Genomic DNA, 16697 nt, shown 5'->3' with positions numbered 1-16697 from the left:
TTTTTGTGCAGGTCGGAGGGGGCAGAAATTCCAATTTGGGGTCTGCTTCAGCCTCCTGATGCGGGGCTTTGGGCAAAAGCTGGAGGGAAGCGAAGAGATGGAGGGCCTTATGGGACTGTATCATGGCTTGGAACTGACTGACCATCTCAGCCCACTGAGCCTCCAGGCACCAGTACCTGGCCTTGCACTCTTGCAGGTCTTCCCTCTGCTTGGACAACCTATGTTTGTAGTCCTCAGTGAAGTGCTTCTGCTGAGCCTCCTTCTCTGTCAGATCCAGTTTGAACTGAGCCAGCTATTTTGCCAACTCTTTCTCCTGATGGCTGCTTAGCTCCAACAACTACTTCCTATTGGGACCCTAAGGAACCTGGACGGGGAGGCAAGGAGTGGCTGGGAGGGGAGGGGCGAGTACAGGCCAGCAAAGCGCCCCTCAACATAAGTGACATCAAGTTGGCCATGCCCACCCAGTCACATGACTACCTAGCCAGTCATTAGCCATATCATTTTAGTGGTCCACAGGATTTAAAATTATGAATTTAGTGGTCCCTGGGATCCAAAAGTTTGAGGATGCCTGATATAATCTGTCCAAAGTTGGATAATTCGAATGTTGTCATTTGTGCCTCAGGTGACAACTCTGGATTGATTGGTTTGATGATCTATTTGCTTTCATTTGGACTATTCAAGACTCTCCGGAATCTTAGTTTACCAGAGGTTAAAAGAATCAATACTCTTCCTATTCTGCTTCTTTGGGGCTAGTTCCTATTTATTTGGGTATTGGATAACATCCCCTTGAAAACAATCAAGTTCAGCAATTCCACCCTGAGCTACATGTATTCTTCACTATTGCATCCTCTAGACATCATCTAGAATCTAGAGAGCATACTAAAAGCAGAGACATCACCCTGCCAATGAAAGTACGTATACTCAAGGCTATGGTTTTCCCAGTTGTAATGTATGGCTGTGAATGTTGGATCATAAGGAAGGCTGAGCACCAAAGAATAGAATGGGCATTTGAACTATGGTGCTGGAGAAGACTCCTGCGAGTCTTTTGGACTGCAAGGCAATCAAACCAGTCAGTCCTAGAGGAGATCAACCCTGGCTGCTCTTTAGAAGGCTGGATCCTGAAGAGGAAACTCAAATACTTTGGCCATGTAATGAGAAGGAAGCACTCAATGGAGAAGAGCCTAATGCTGGGAAAGATTGAGGGTAAAAGAAGAAGGGGACGACAGAGAATGAGGTGGATGGCTGGAGTCACTGAAGCAGTCAGCATGAGCTTAAATGGACACCAGAGGATGGTAGAGGGCAGGAAGGCCTGGAGGAATGTTGTCCATGGGGTTGTGATGGATCAGACATGACATTGTGACTAACAACATTGCATCCTCATAGAAATTATTCTGATTCAAAGGAGAAAGATTGGATAATTATAGGAGGGTCTCCAGTGTTTATGTTGTGAAGTGTTAAGAGTCCTAGAAGTGGATGTAGCAATAGCATTAAAATGAGAGAAGCTACTATATATTAAATCGGACCATATCAAGCCATCCAGGTCAGCATTGTCAAACTGACTGGGAGTAATTTTCCAGTATTTCAGAAAGGAGTTTACCTCATCTTATTTGAAGAAGCCAGGAATTGAATCTCGCTCAGATGTGGTGCTCTAAAATGTTGACTTCATAAAGCTGGTTCTGTACATCATTTGTTTCTTTATTTAAATGTATCAGAAGCCCAATTCCAATAGACTCTGGATGATGTACAAAAAAAAGGGGGGGGGCATTAGTTCAACAGGCAATCTAGCCTAAATTATTTTGCTAACAACCCACGAAACAAAACAGAGGCTATTAATCAATGGCAAACATCAGCCCCAGGCCTGGGATCCAAGCCACATTTTCAAGATGTTCTGGATTCCAGGAAAGAGGAATCTTTAGCTCGGGGAAAATGTTGTTCCAAGGGGGGGGTGGGATTGCTCAACGGGGAAGTTGCATTTCCTAGATCCCAGAAAATGGTAATCTTTAATAGAGTGCATCCACTGTACTGGAATATACTGGGTGGGCAGAAACAATTGGAGATAAGCAGTCTTTTGGCATCCAGGGCACATGCCATACAGGTTATAGCTAACAAGTTCACAACCCGGCATTGCCGGGGTATTTATTTATAGGGGGGAAATGTCTGGCCCAAACATAATTTCTAATGTTGGATTTTCCCCCTTACCACAGGGAGCCCCCTTGAGTAGTACTGTGAAGCCGTTACCATGTCAACTCCACTGTGCTGTACAGTAGAAGCCATTTTACGGCACAACAGGCTGTATCTTAACAGAACACACACACCCCCCAAGGGATGTTAAGGGTATCTTACCCCCACAGTGGTTTTTTTTCAGAGAGTAAGTCATCTATGTACAAAGTTTGGTTGAAATAGCTCGAGGTGTTCCAGAGTTATGCTGGAACACACACACACACACACGCATACGCACACATACACACACACACACAAACATACATGGAGCCATTTTTATATATAGATAAATAACCAGCATCTTGAATTGCACTTGAAAGCCAAATGGCAGCCAATGCAGTTTGTGTAGTAGTGATCATTGAGAGGCACCTGATACAGCTCACATCACTGCATTTTAAACCAGCTGTAGCTTCCAGGTAATCTTCAAGGGCAGACCCACATAGAGCAGATTGCCATAATCCAAGCATGAGGTGACCAGGGCACAAGTGTCTGTCTGAAAGGCCTCCCAGCTGGGGAAAGGGCTCAACTGTCGCCCAATAGTATATATCCCTCCTGCCCACAGCTGCCACATGCTCTTCAAGCAGTAGCTGTAAGACCCAAATATCCCCAAATTGTGTACCAGTTTTGACCACATCTCTTACCTAGGGGGTCCAAATAGCTACAGCCACTCAGTCTTGTTATGATTGAGCTGAAATCTGTTCTGCACCATCCAGATCCAAACAGCCTGGCACTGGACACTGGGTCAAGATATTGACTGCTTCACATATGACTCTCAGGATTGAGATGTAGACTTGATGGCCTCACCTAATGGTTTTTTAAAATTGTTCGTATTGTTTGTATTCTCCCCCTATGTGTATTTTATTTTCATTTCGTATTTGTAAGCCGCCCAGAGTCCCCCGGGATTGGGCGGCATAGAAACCCATTAAATTGCTAATTGCGAATTGTCTCCTGCAAACACCACTCCCCTTTTGCTCCTATTTATTTTCTATGGGAGGGGCCATTCAGTGCCCACTTCTGCTTTTACTCCCGAGTCAACCTCTGTTCCTTAGTTGTTCCCTTCTCCTGACAGCTCTGCGCATGCGCACATCAGGAACAGGTTCCAGCTGTTCTTCTGCCCCACTAATCTCCAACTCCAAAGACAGCTGATAACTGTCAGATGGCCTTGGTCCCATCTCTGCCTCTGACACAGAGCCCTCATTGGAGCCTTCCACAGACTCCAGGACTGGCCCATGTTCCTCCCCAACCTCTTCACTGTCTGAATCTGCTGCCAACTCTGCTTGCTGCTGGCGGGCCACAACAATAAAGTCCCTCCCAACTCTGTTATTCGATACACTATTATTATAACAATATCACCTCCGTACCAATTCCACCAAAGGTTATCAGGAAGTGCAACCAACTTTCTCTTGGTATGATAACCTGGCCTGAAGCCAAACTGAAACAAGTCCAGAGATCCCCCATACCTGTCATCCAACCACCTTTTCCACAACCTTGTGAAGAAAGGGAAGATTAGAAATGTTCCAGGTCTTACACAGTCTTGCATTCAAACATCTTATCCATGCTATAGTCACTCCTCACAAGAAAGCATGACATGGTAATCCTCAAGAGGCTGTGCTTATTCTGTGGATTCTGAAGTTTTGCCCTTTGATAGAGACAGTGCTGAGAGCAGCATCCTGGCCATCTTTCCAGATGCAGAACAGATGTTGTGGCTTGAATTACTCGTCCTCCAAAAGGCTCTTTATTGTAAATGGGGGAATACAGTGTAATATAATCCCGCCATATGAATGATTAACTTTTCTGCATTCAAGAACAATTACTCTCCATTGTTTCAGAACTGCTGAGGAAAGCAGAATTATAATTGAGGTTAAAATACATATTTGGGGGGGTTTCTGAGGCAAAGCATTCTTCTCGATTATTTTTTTAAAGAAAAGGGTAGCCAATGTATGTCCTGGTGTCCTTGATTTTTGACAGATGGCCTTTTGGGTTTGGATTTAGTTGAGTCTGGTGAGACGCCTTTCTCCTTCTGTAGTTTTTTTTTTCATTAGCACATATCCTATCTGAAGAACAATGGTTTTTTTCCCCATAATTTCCTGTAGTAGCAGTCTACTTTTCAAAATACCCAGTGCAATATTTCTCGCTTTTGCCTTCCATAAGTTGCCAGATCCTTGGATCAAGAACTTAGTTATCTTTATCTGTTTCTGAGATATTATCTTTGCCTCTGGTACTATATGAATATCAATATTATTTTAGCTCTCTTCTGCTGCCTTCTTTCTTTATTGTTGGATTTGGTAGGGCGGAGGAGGGAGATAGAAATGGAAAGAGGGATTCTCTAGCCATGTCACTCGTTTCTCAGCTGTCACGCTCAGCCAGCTTTTGCTATTAGTGCCCTTTCGTGCATTTAATTGGTCCCGCCTTCCAACAAGACTGACTCCATTTGGGGGAAAATTGGAAATTCAGCTCCAGCAGTTTTTTCAACTTTATTGTAATGTGCTCAACTGGGTTGGGCTGTGGCAAGGAATGCAACGTTTGGTGTGGAGGTTGCAAAGTGTCAATATTTGGGGAGAACAAAAGTGTATTTTTGCTCAATTAATTCTCTAAAATGCTCGATGCTGCTTTCCCTTTGCATAAAAGGCCTGGTTATTACCATTTAGTACAAGCTTTGTGCCAGTTGCTAAATATTTATCACCTCAAAAAGTTCATTTTTAAAAATATAAGTTTCATAATAATCATTTGGAATTAATATATCAGGAAGATTAAAGAACCTGCCACTAATCTGTCTAACTCTCAAATTTCATTGTATGGCATCCTGCATTTCTTGCTTGAAATTAGGATGCTTTCGTCAAACTGCGTTTAGAGATGGACAACTTGAAACATCTGCAACATTGGGGAGGCATGATAGCTCTCAGAGGAACATCTGGAAGAGTTTCTGTGTCTGCTCCCTAGAGATCTGTGGCAGATGAACCAGTTGCTTTTAAATATTTAAAAGGTTTCCAGCAAAACAGGCAGCAGAAAATTCTCTGGTGCTCTAGAAAGCAACACTCTAGTCCAGTGCTGGCTAACCTTTTTGTTGTCATGTGCCAAAAGCATGCACACCAAAAATGCAATGCACATGATCCCCTGTTCACGCTGCCCCCACTGCGCATGTGCACTGCCCCCCCCCATTTTTGGCTTCCAGGTTGGTGCAGGTGACCTTCTAGGCCCAAAGCCCTCACACCCACTTTTGGGCCTAGAAGACTTCATGAATCAACCTGGAAGTCAAAACTGGGCGCGGGGGTGCTGTGCGAGCCCCCCAAATTCAATGCAAGCACCCCATAGGCATGCGCCCTGCCCACACGCATGCGTGGCAGAGACCCAAAGACCAGCTGGCCAGCGGGAGACACGCACACATGCGCGGTGGAGCTAGGCTGGGGCGACAGCTGGCGTGCCCCCAGAGAGGGCTCTGCATGCCACCTGTGGCATGCGTGCCATAGGTTCGCCATCACAGCTCTAGTCAATAGATGAAAAATGCAATGAACTGATTTTGCTACAAATCGGGGAGGAAGGATCCAAACGAGAACCAATGTTTAAGAGAAAAAAATATGGCTCCAGGAGTGGGTGTATTTTCCTCTGGAGCAGGGGTGTCATGGTGGCATCAGGTGACGTACTGGGACTTCTTCAAGAGCCGAGGTGGCGCAGTGGTTAAATGCAGCACTGCAGGCTACTTCAGCTGACTGCAATTCTGCAGTTCAGCTGTTCAAATCTCACCGGCTCAGGGTTGACTCAGCCTTCCATCCTTCCGAGGTGGGTAAAATGAGGACCCGGATTGTTGTTGGGGGCAATATGCTGACTCTGTAAACCGCTTAGAGAGGGCTGAAAGCCCTATGAAGCGGTATATAAGTCTAACTGCTATTGCTATTCTCTTCTCTTCACTAAACTGGGCGTGGGTGTGGCCAGTGAGTGACACATCTGGCCCATGGGCCTAGAGTTTGACAGCTCTGCTCTGGAGGAAATACTTAAGATGTCTGTTGAGATTCTCAGTCATCTAGGACATAGTTGTCTGAAAGGTGCTTTTTCAAAAGACAACTGAGCTGGGTTTTTTTCCTTGAGGAAGGCAAAGAAAATGTTTCACTTCTCATCCGAGAAGCTTCATCAGTTCTCTAATGAAGCTTCTTGGATAAGAAATGAAATGCTTTCTTCTTCCTCCTCAAGGAAGAAAAACAGTCCAATTGCTTTTTGAAAAAGAACCTTTGAGAGATTTAAACAAGAGCTGGGCAGCCATCTCTCCTGACAGGAATATTGCAAGAAAGTCCTGTCAGGCCTGGAAGCCATCTTTTACATTGGGCCTTCAGATCTGCCACATTTTCTACTGTGGGGAATTGGGAGGGGGGATTGTATGGAGTATCAGAGGTTTGTAGTCAAAATAACATTCCTTTCTCAGAGAATCAAGGACACCTTGCTCTGCACCTGGAGTGGTGTGACTGGGAGGCATCTCCAGTTGGGACAGTGCCCGATTGGATCATGTGATGGACATGCGGGTGCTGGGTAGGGACTTGAACTTTCTTTTGGGTAGGGAAACCCAGAACTTTCAGATTCGGGTTTTCCCAGATGTGCCAATATGACATCTCAAATAAAATGGAACTTTGAGGGAACTCAAGCCTCAGAGTCTTCTTTCATGAGGGGTGTTACTTGGAACCCTGACAGGTCTAACACTGGAAATTCTGCCATAAATTTGATACCTCTATAAATATGCCTAGATTATCTCTAGGAATATTCAGTTTATAATTCTGTGAAGAAAAAAGATGGTTTTACATACGTGGTGGGTGTGTAAATTTCTAAAAGTGGGAATGGGATCTGTTCAGGCACAATAAAGAAACTGATCCTTTAGAAATCCCCCAATTTAATCTAATTTGGACTATAATTTCCCATCACGTCATCTACGCATGGCATCATGTTGGCTGTTAAAGACAGAAATTCTCATCCAAAGTTTCTGTCAGGCAAAGCTGTCTTACACTGAATGTCTTTCCTGAAGTTAGACAGCCCTGAAAATAAATACTTGTGTAGAGCTTGAACTCAGTGGAAATAGTTTGATAAATGACTGCAATCCTCGAAAGTGGAAAAACAGCTGCAAAATGTACAAAGTTTTAGTTTGACTGCTTCAAGACCTTCCTGATAATTTCACTTTGGCAGCTACCTTGTGGTAATCATTCCTTATAGCTTTGCTTCAGGATGTGTCCAAAGGAATAAGGGAAGGGGATATCACAAGGGCCAGCAAAACTTTATATTGTGTGAAAACTCAAGTGTGTTTTGGAAGTTATCTAGAGTTAGAGGATATCAGCAAATAGAATAGAATAACAGAGTTGGAAGGGACCTTGGAAGTTTTCTAGTCCAACCCCCTGCTTTGGCAGGAAACCCTAAACCACTTCAGACAAATGGTTATCCAAATTCTTCTTTAAAACATCCAATGTTGGAGCATTCACAACTTCTATAGGCAAGTTTTTCCCCTGATTAATTGTTCTAACTGTCAGGAAATTTCTCCTTAGTTCTAAGTTGCTTCTCTCCTTGATTTGTTTCCACCCATTGTTTCTTGTCCTGCCCTCAGGTGCCTTGGAGAATAGTTTGATTCCCTCTTCTTTGTGGCAACCCCTGAGATACTGGAACACTGCTATCATGTCACCCCCAGTCCTTCTTTTCATTAAACTAGACATACCCAGTTCCTTCAACCGTTCTTCATATGTTTTAGCCTCCAGTCCCCTAATCATCATTGTTGCTCTTCTCTGCACTCTTTCTAGAGTCTCAACATCTTTTTTACATTGTAGCGACCAAAACTGAATGCAATATTCCAAGTGTGCCCTTACTAAGCCATTATAAAGTATTAACACTTCATGGGAAGGTAACAGCGTTCCATGCGCCTTCAGCATTTAGTCCTGCCGGCCACATGACCACGGAAACATCTTCAGACAGCGCTGGCTCTTTGTCTTTGAAGCAGAGATGAGCACCGTCTCCTAGAGTCGGGAACAACTAGCACATATGTACGAGGGGAACCTTTATCTTTAGTTGAACAATTGTATAGTTCCAAGGCCCTTCAAGACCTGTTCCTGGAATCTAATTATAATTGTTGTGTAAATTCAGCAACCACAGATGATTGTGAGAATCCAACTCTTAGTCCACTAACGACTAACAAATAATTAATTCTCTGGAACCATTGTAGACTCCACTATTCAATCATTGCCAAAATAATATTTGATGAAAAAACTATATCATCTTGGAATCAGTGGGCCTTCTGATTAAATATAATAAACATTGAGATGCCAACGTGTCAAGAAAAAATGAATTATTGCCTTTTTCTTGCCTTAATTTATGCTGCTGGATGGTTTCATATAAAGGATGGTAAATGTTAACTTTGGGTTTCAGATGTTGATTATCTATTATTGATAACGCTGGGCATTAGGAAAAAAAAATTTTAATGGTACACAATCCACACAGGTCTCTCATGGGGAAAATGCTTCACAACCTTTGGGAATCTTTCTCGGCATCTCACTAGCAGTGAATGATAAAAGATTTTGCTACATTACCTTAGTAGATAGACAGATTAATATTTTATACAAATAAATAGGTGGATGGTTTCAGTCTTTGCAATCCTCAGGCTGGGCCTTGAAAGTTACAGTATTTTGTGTCCCTAAAATAGACACCTAGTTTGTTTGTTTTTTTGCCCATGAAACATTTATTTATTTATTTGTTTGTTTGTTTGTTTATTTTGTAAAACTTGTACAAAGATAACAGGTATAAGTATAAACATGGACATAAACAAAGGGGATGAATACAAAAACTGTAAGAGCATAGTTTTAACAATAGTTTGTCGTATACCACTGAATCAAAGGCTTTGCAGAAGTCTATGTAAATTGTGTCTATTGCTTTACCCTGGTCGAGTTGTGTGGTCCAAATGTTTCTGCAGTGTAGGAGTTGCAGTTTACAGGACAATTTTTTCTTGAAACCAAACTGCTTATTAGAAAGCAGATTGTTTGTCCCTAAATGGAGAGTGATGGATTGGTTTATAATTGATTCCATGACTTTTTACAGGTGATGCAACACAGATTGCTTTGTAATTTTCAACTTGGCTGGGGTCTCCCTTTTTGAAGATAGATATGACCATGGCTAATGATGACAGGTCAGGCAAGGAGCTGGTTCTGAAAGATATCTCATAGATTGTTCTTAGAGGTTCAGAGTTAGTTGATACAACAAGGTTGTCCTGTGCCCCCAAAATTAGGATTAGAGATAACACTTACTATCAACAACTACTTTTGTTGATTTTGTATCAACAGCAATTTCCAAATAGTACTTTTATTAAGAAAAAAATAGGACTAACCATTTTCCAGACTCCTTATTTGGATTTGCCAGTTGAGTTTGTTTGACCCAAAAGTCAAAAAAGTCAGACTAAAATAGGTGTAGCAAAGTTTGTTTTCTTAACAAGAGAGTGGTATTTCTATTTATTTTTTCCCCAGAGAGAAAACAAATAAAAAAGGCAATATATTGTATATGTGAAAACAATGAACTAAAACAGTCAGAAATTAACACTTTATTAATGCTAATGTCCCATATGGCTTTCATTCTTATCAAATTTACTCAGAATATCCTTTCACATCCCTTCTCATAACTGCCATTCCTGACCTTCTCAAGTGACTTTTCATTTTTAACAATTCGTACCTGCTAACTACTAGGGGCCAGCATAGTAACGCATAGTAGTGTGTACCCCATTGAAAGGAAAGGAAATGTTAAATTTATTAATTGTGGGAAGTTATATGGCTATCAAGGGTGACCCCCATGTAGTTAGCACTGCAGTAATCCAGCCAGGAAATCACTAGTGCAAGGGTGTCAAACTCAAGGCCCAGGGGCTGGATCCGGCCCATAGGGTGCTTAGATCCTGTCCATGGGGCCACCATGGAAACAATGAAGACCGGCCCATGGTGCCTCTGCCAGCCAAACAAGAGCTCAGGGAAGGCCATGCAAGGCCTCCTCTGGCTCCATTTTGGGCCATGACGGCCTCCTGCAGCTCTGCCAACAAAAACAGAGGCCTGCCTGGGGAGGCTGTGTGTTCTCTTTTCACGCTTTCGCAGTTGAAAACGGAGCCTCAACAAGTGATGTTGAGCTGGCTGTGCTCACTCTGCCCATGTCCCCTGGCCACACCCCGCTCCCCCACCCCAAGATCAAACACAACCGTGATGCAGCCCTCAATGAAATTGACTTTGACACCCCTGCATTAGAGCATATGTGGAGATGTGTAAAGCCTTCTCCCCTTCACAGCTACAGTTGCTCCTTCGTTCTTAAGCAACAGCCACCAGACCAGGAGAACCCCAAATTATTCATTTGTTCTTTCTTAGAAATGCTGCCACATAAGGAATCAAAGATGACACCTTTATAGTAGCAATAGCAATAGCAGTTAGACTTATATACCGCTTCATAGGGCTTTCAGCCCTCTCTAAGCGGTTTACAGAGTCAGCATATTGCCCCCAACAACAATCCGGGTCCTCATTTCACCCAGCTCGGAAGGATGGAAGGCTGAGTCAACCTTGAGCCGGTGAGATTAGAACCGCTGAACTGCAGATAACAGTCAGCTGAAGTGGCCTGCACCCTAACCACTGCGCCACCTCGGCTTTGATTCCAAAACTATTCCATCTGTCTAGGGCACAGTCAATGATGTTTCCTCTCCATCTGGATCCTCTGTCTCCAGGCACTGGGCTAGCACTTGAATGGCCCCATCTGCTCAGCCAATTGTAGAGATGTACAGCAGGGCATCCTCTGCATACTGATGAAACCATACCCTGTGCTGGCACATGACTTATCCCAGCATTTTCACACAGATATTCAAGAACATCAGTAAAAGGGCCAAGGCCTGAGGCATTCCACACTCCAGGGACTTAAGACTGGACCTCTTCCCAGAGGTCGGCTGCTGCCGGTTCAGACCGGTTCGGGCGAGCTGGTAGTTCCACCCACCGGCTGGGTCCTCCCACCCGCCCTGGTCCTATCCCGTCCTATATATCTCACTCTCTGGCTTGCTCACCCCACCCACGCAGCCCAGCTGATTTCAACACTTTGCCCGCTGTACTCACCACGGCAGCCCGAGAAGATGTGCTGGAAACCGCGTGCATGAAATTGCCGTGTGTTTGAAGCTGTGCGGAAGGCGCACTCATATTTTTGGTTCTGCAGTAGGCGAAACGGTAGTTGAATTATGTGAAGCCCACTTCTGTCTCTTCCCCCCTCCAACACAAATCAGAAAGGGACATGGAGAAAAGAGGAGAGCCACTGAAAATCTGTACTCCCAACTCCATCTCCCAAAGTCCAGAAGAAAATCAGAAACTTGAGAATTTTCACTAGTCAACCCTTGTGCCTTGTGAAACACACAAAAAAAAGAAGATTAAAAAATACACCTGTGGAGTCAGGTGAGAAAATTCTGAGGGTATTTGGTATTCTCAGACATTTATCCTACCCAATCTCTTCCAGGTGACTTTCTTCACCACTATTCTAGCTATTGATTGCATTCAACATTGATTGAGATAAAATTCCAAGCTAACATTTCACCATTCCAGGAAATAATAAATAGCTGAACTGACCCCAAACTCCATGTAAAACTTATCTGATGTGTTAAGTATAATAAGATTGCCAAAAATAGGCAATGGCCATTCTACTGCCTCCTGCCAATTACCTCCTCACGACTGATTAGATCACACAGATTAGGCCTCCTCCGAGTTCCATCTGCCAGCCAGTGCCGACTGGCAACTACGCGGAGGAGAGCCTTTTCAGTAGTAGCTCCGACCCTTTGGAACGACCTCCCCGTGGAGATTCGTACCCTCACCACCCTCCAGACCTTCCGCACAGCCCTTAAGATCTGGCTATCCCGCCAGGCCTGGGGTTAAAGATTGGGATCCGTCCCCACCCGAATGATGAATGAATGTTGCTTCTATTTTTAATTATGTATTGTCTGTATATGTCATTACGTGTATCCCCTCCCTATAGGTTGTAAGCCGCCCTGAGTCCCCTCAGGGAAAAGGGCGGCCTATAAATAAAAGCAATCTAATCTAATCTACTATGACCAGCTGATTCAAGTGAGAAGATTTCATTCAGCCATGTTGAAGCATTTTTGCTGAAATCCAGGGTGCTTGTTGTGGCAGAGCTGGCAGCAGATTCGGACAGTGAGGAGGTTGTGGAGGAACATGGGCCAGTCCTGGAGTCTGGGGAAGGCTCTGATGAGGGCTCTGCAATGGAGGCAGAGATGGGGCCAGGGCCATCTGACAGTTATCAGCTGTCTTCAGAATCAGATATCAGTGAGGACAGCTGGAGCTTGTTCCCAGTGTGCACATGCACAGAGTTGCCAGACGAAGGGAACAACTAAAGAGCAGGGGTCAACTTGGGAGTAAGACCAGACAATGAATGGCCCCTCCCAGAGGAAATAAAAGAGGAGCGAAAGGGGAGTGGAGTTTGCAGGAGACAATTAGTTCGCTTAATTGGTTTATATTCTCCAAGACTCCTTGCCAAGTTCTGCAGATATTCACCTGTCAGCTCTCCAAGCCTGATAAGGTCTGTGACTGTAAATCCCCCTTTGAAAGACTTTGCCAGCTGTGAATGAGCAGAATTCACTATAAATTAATAAAAGGGTTTTTTGCCAGGACAAGGTGTTTGTTTCATGCTCTTGGGAAGCCTCTGTCAGAACAAGGAGAGCAACTACTAAATCAATAACAGAAATTTATTTGGGAAATAAGAGTCAATAAATATTGGTAAATATTTATTATTAATGTTACAATGGACTGCCGTAATTACTTTTCTAGCAACAGAGCAATATTTGGGTAGGAAAATTGATATAACTTTAGATCAGATGAGTCTACCTGGGTGTTGAAGTCCACACGTCTTAATGTTGCCAAGATTGAGAAATGATGTTTTAGGCCAACAGCAGAATAAATGCATTCTAAACTGACTATAAAATCACCATTGAAAGGTGTTACTTAGATGTGCTTCTTTATCAGGCCATTTCCATACTGTATAATTTCAACCATAAATATTTAGCAGTATTTTTCAGTAGCATTATTTGCACTTATACATTGATTCTTCATTGTGTAGTTTAGGAAGATGAATCATAGTGAAACACTGGTTGCTAGAGTTGATTACCAGCATTAGAGAATTGGCCATGAAAAACATATCTGGCTCTGTTCCAAGTTTTCAGTTCACCCAAACGTACAACCTACCCATGGATACACTCATCTTGAATATTTAATATCTTCCCAAACTGTTATTCCCCCTTTATTTTGTTTTCTATTTTTGTTTTCTATTGAATTAAACAGATCCTTCAAGAGTGACTCACTCATGCCAACAATAAATCTAAATTCAGTGGCTAACATATTTACCTCTTTATTTTTTCAGGGACTCAACAGTGTTTTTGAAGTTTACCTGGTGGGAAATAACTCCAACCATTTTATCATCTCTCCGACTTCAATCCAAGGAAAAGCAGACATTCGGATCAGAGTGGCAGTCCCCCTGAATTTTGAGACAATCCCTCGCTATGTGTTTTCTGTAAGCGTTCTTCAAACGTTGCATGGACAGTATGGGGAGGGGCCATGGGTGATGTGGGAAGTTGACATATATGGGTGTGTTCACATGCGATGGTTAATTTGTTTGGAGTATATTTTGCAACAAAATAGTATATGATTCTTCATTATTTATATCTATCTATTCAGTGGTGGGGTTTAAATAACTTAAAACAACCAGTTAACCAAACTGCTCAGAAAGTTAACGATCGGTTCTCCCGAAGTGGTGCAAACTGGCTGAATCCCACCACTGTATCTCTTCTATCGTATTCCTAATCCTATTCCTAATCCTATTCCTAATCCTATTCCTAACTTTATTCCTAATCCTATTCCTAATCCTATTCCTATTCCTATTCTATTCTATTCTATTCTATTCTATTCTATTCTATTAGCTATGTGTATGTGTGTATGTTCCAGCATAACTCTGGAATGCCTCGAGCAATTTCAACCAAACTTGGTACACAGATGACTTACTCTCTGGAGACAAATACTATGGGTGTAAGACACCTCTAACACCCCTTAGGGTGTGTGTTCTGTAAAGATGCAGCCTGTTGTGCCTTTAAATGGATTCTACTTTACTGCTGTAAAATGGCTTCTACGGTACAGCACAATGGAGTTGCCATGGTAATGGCTCACAAGGGGGCTCCCTCTGGTAAGGGGGAAAATCCAACATTAGAAATTACATTTGGTCCGGACATTTTCCCTTATAAATAAATACCTGGGCAATGCCGGGTTATCAGCTAGTAATAGATAATGCAAAGATAGTATGATGATTAAGTTGATTAGATATTCATAGCCACCACAACAGGTAGTCCTTGACTTACCACCATTCGTTTAGTGACTGTTCAAAGTTACAATGACCCTGAAAAAGTGAGTTATGCAATCAGTCATCACGCTTGTGACCATTGCAGCATCTGGATGGTCATGTGAGCAAAATTCTATTGATTGGCAACCAGCATGGATTTACAGGATCCCAGGGATCATGTGATCATCATTTGCGACCTTCCCAGCCAGATTCCACCAAGCAAAATTAGAAGCCAGATTTGTTTAATGATGATGTGGTTCACTCAACAATTGCAGTGATTCACTTAACATGTAGGACAAAATGATCATAAAATCAGCCACAATTCATTCTAACAGCTGCCTTGTTTAACAAGAGAAATTCTGATCCTAATTGTGGTCATAGGTCAAGGACTACCTGTATGGTTACTATTAACATCATTAAGAGTTCAGAATCTTTCAGGTTCATGTCCTCAGTCCTTCTTCCCACAAACCTGTAAAACACACTAGTTATTATTAGCCTATATTGCAAGTGAAGGCTACTTTCAAGTATATAATAGAGACCCTGTGATTACAGTCTAATAACACAAAACTTTTGTTTAAATAATATGTGCATAGACTTGCCTATCTATAAACTTTGGTGACATTTCTGTCTTATTTGCTTTAAAACCATTCTTAATTGTTTCTTTAAAGATCTCTCACTCTTCAGCCCAACCACCAGCATCTACTTTTAGAAGTAGCTAACTTGTTTTATTTTTAGTTTTTCAGGTGCCTTGGAAAATTAAAATGTTGGCAAATGAGACTCTAGAAAAAAGTGCAGAAAAAAGCAACCAGGATGATTAAGGGACTGGAGACTAAAACATATGAAGGGTACAGGAACTGGGCATGGCTAATCTAGTGAGGAGAAGGACCAGAGGAAACATGATAGCACTTCCAATATTTGAGGGGCTGCCACAGAGAGGAGGGGGTCAAGCTATTTTCCAAGGCACCTGAAGGCAAGAAAAGGAATAATGGATGGAAACTGAAGGAGGAGAGATTCAACCTGGAAATAAGGAGGAACTTTCTAACACTGAGAACAATCAACCAATGGAACAGAAGTTGCCTTCAGAAGTTGTGGGAGCTTTATCACTGGAGGCTTTCAAGGGGAGATTGGACTGACATTTGTCAGGGATGGTGTAGGGTCTCCTGCTTGGGCAGGGGGTTAAACTACATGACCTCCAAGGTCCCTTCCAACTCTGTTAATCTAATCTATCCACTATGGGCAATTTCCAATTTAGTTGGCGCCCAGCATACACCCAGTTAATCTCCATATCCAGATCAAAGCAAGCACACACAACCGTTAAGTTCAGCTGGAAAAAAGTATAGCTTGATGTTTGCTTAATAAACATTAGCAAATGTTAAAGAAACTGGCAAAAAAAGGGATGAAAAGCAGGCAAAAACAGGGAGAGTCTTGAACAACAAGCAAGAATTTACCGTATTTTTCAGAGTATAAGATGCACCTTTTTTCCTTAAAAACCCCTGCCCCCTTCACCAAAATGGCTATGCATAGCTTTTAGGAGCCTTTCAGAGAGCTCCTGGGGGCTGGGAAGGGCAGAAATGAGCAAAAAACGGCCCATCCCACACAGCCCCCAGGAGTACTCTATAAGCCTCCTAAAATCTATGCATGCCCCCCCCCTTTTTTTTTTTAAAAAAAACAGGCCTGTTTTTGCGAAAAACGGGCTGTTTGTGAAGTCTGCAGAGTGCAAAAACTTTTTTTTAATTTGCCTCTTCAAAATCTTGGTGCGTCTTATACTCCAGTGCATCTTATACTCCAAAAAATATGGTATATTATCTTTATCTCTGGTTAGCTATTAAAAAGGGCAGCACTTTTTAGAGCCTCTGGAAACAATCCTGAAGATACTTTGCATGCAGAGTCCCAAAGCGGGTGACCTTTGGTTATTCCCAGCTTTAACACAGAAGTAAGCAGAATTGAGAGGAAAGTAAGACAGGAGGTGATCCCTTCCCTATTCTGCACTATTAAAGGGACAAATTGGTGGTTGGGGATGATGCATCCAGCATCCAGGTGTAGATATTTGTATGAAATTGTTAAAATGCATTTGGTGTGTTTTCATAAATTTTTATAGTCCCCGTGCCATAGGCCAAGCAGCAGTG

The 16697-nt window shown here is 42.8% G+C and overlaps 1 protein-coding gene across 1 annotated transcript in view; it reads left to right on the top strand.

Moving 5' to 3' along the window:
* The window catches only part of LOC106545335 (cadherin-23), a 453671-nt gene that overhangs the window by 265110 nt on the left and 171864 nt on the right, over positions 1-16697 (top strand). Inside the window, exon 11 of the mRNA XM_087702429.1 lies at positions 13603-13752. Coding sequence (XP_087558555.1) covers positions 13603-13752 — 150 coding nt within the window. The remainder of the gene's footprint in view (positions 1-13602; positions 13753-16697) is intronic.

Source organism: Thamnophis sirtalis, unplaced genomic scaffold, assembly GCF_051295495.1.
Source record: "Thamnophis sirtalis isolate CommonGarterSnake01/CBP01778 unplaced genomic scaffold, rThaSir2_p1.2 scaffold_15, whole genome shotgun sequence".
NCBI classification, from domain to species: Eukaryota; Metazoa; Chordata; class Lepidosauria; order Squamata; family Natricidae; genus Thamnophis; species Thamnophis sirtalis.
The sequence above is the reverse complement of the archived record's forward strand: the minus strand, read 5'-3'. Positions and strand labels throughout refer to the sequence as shown.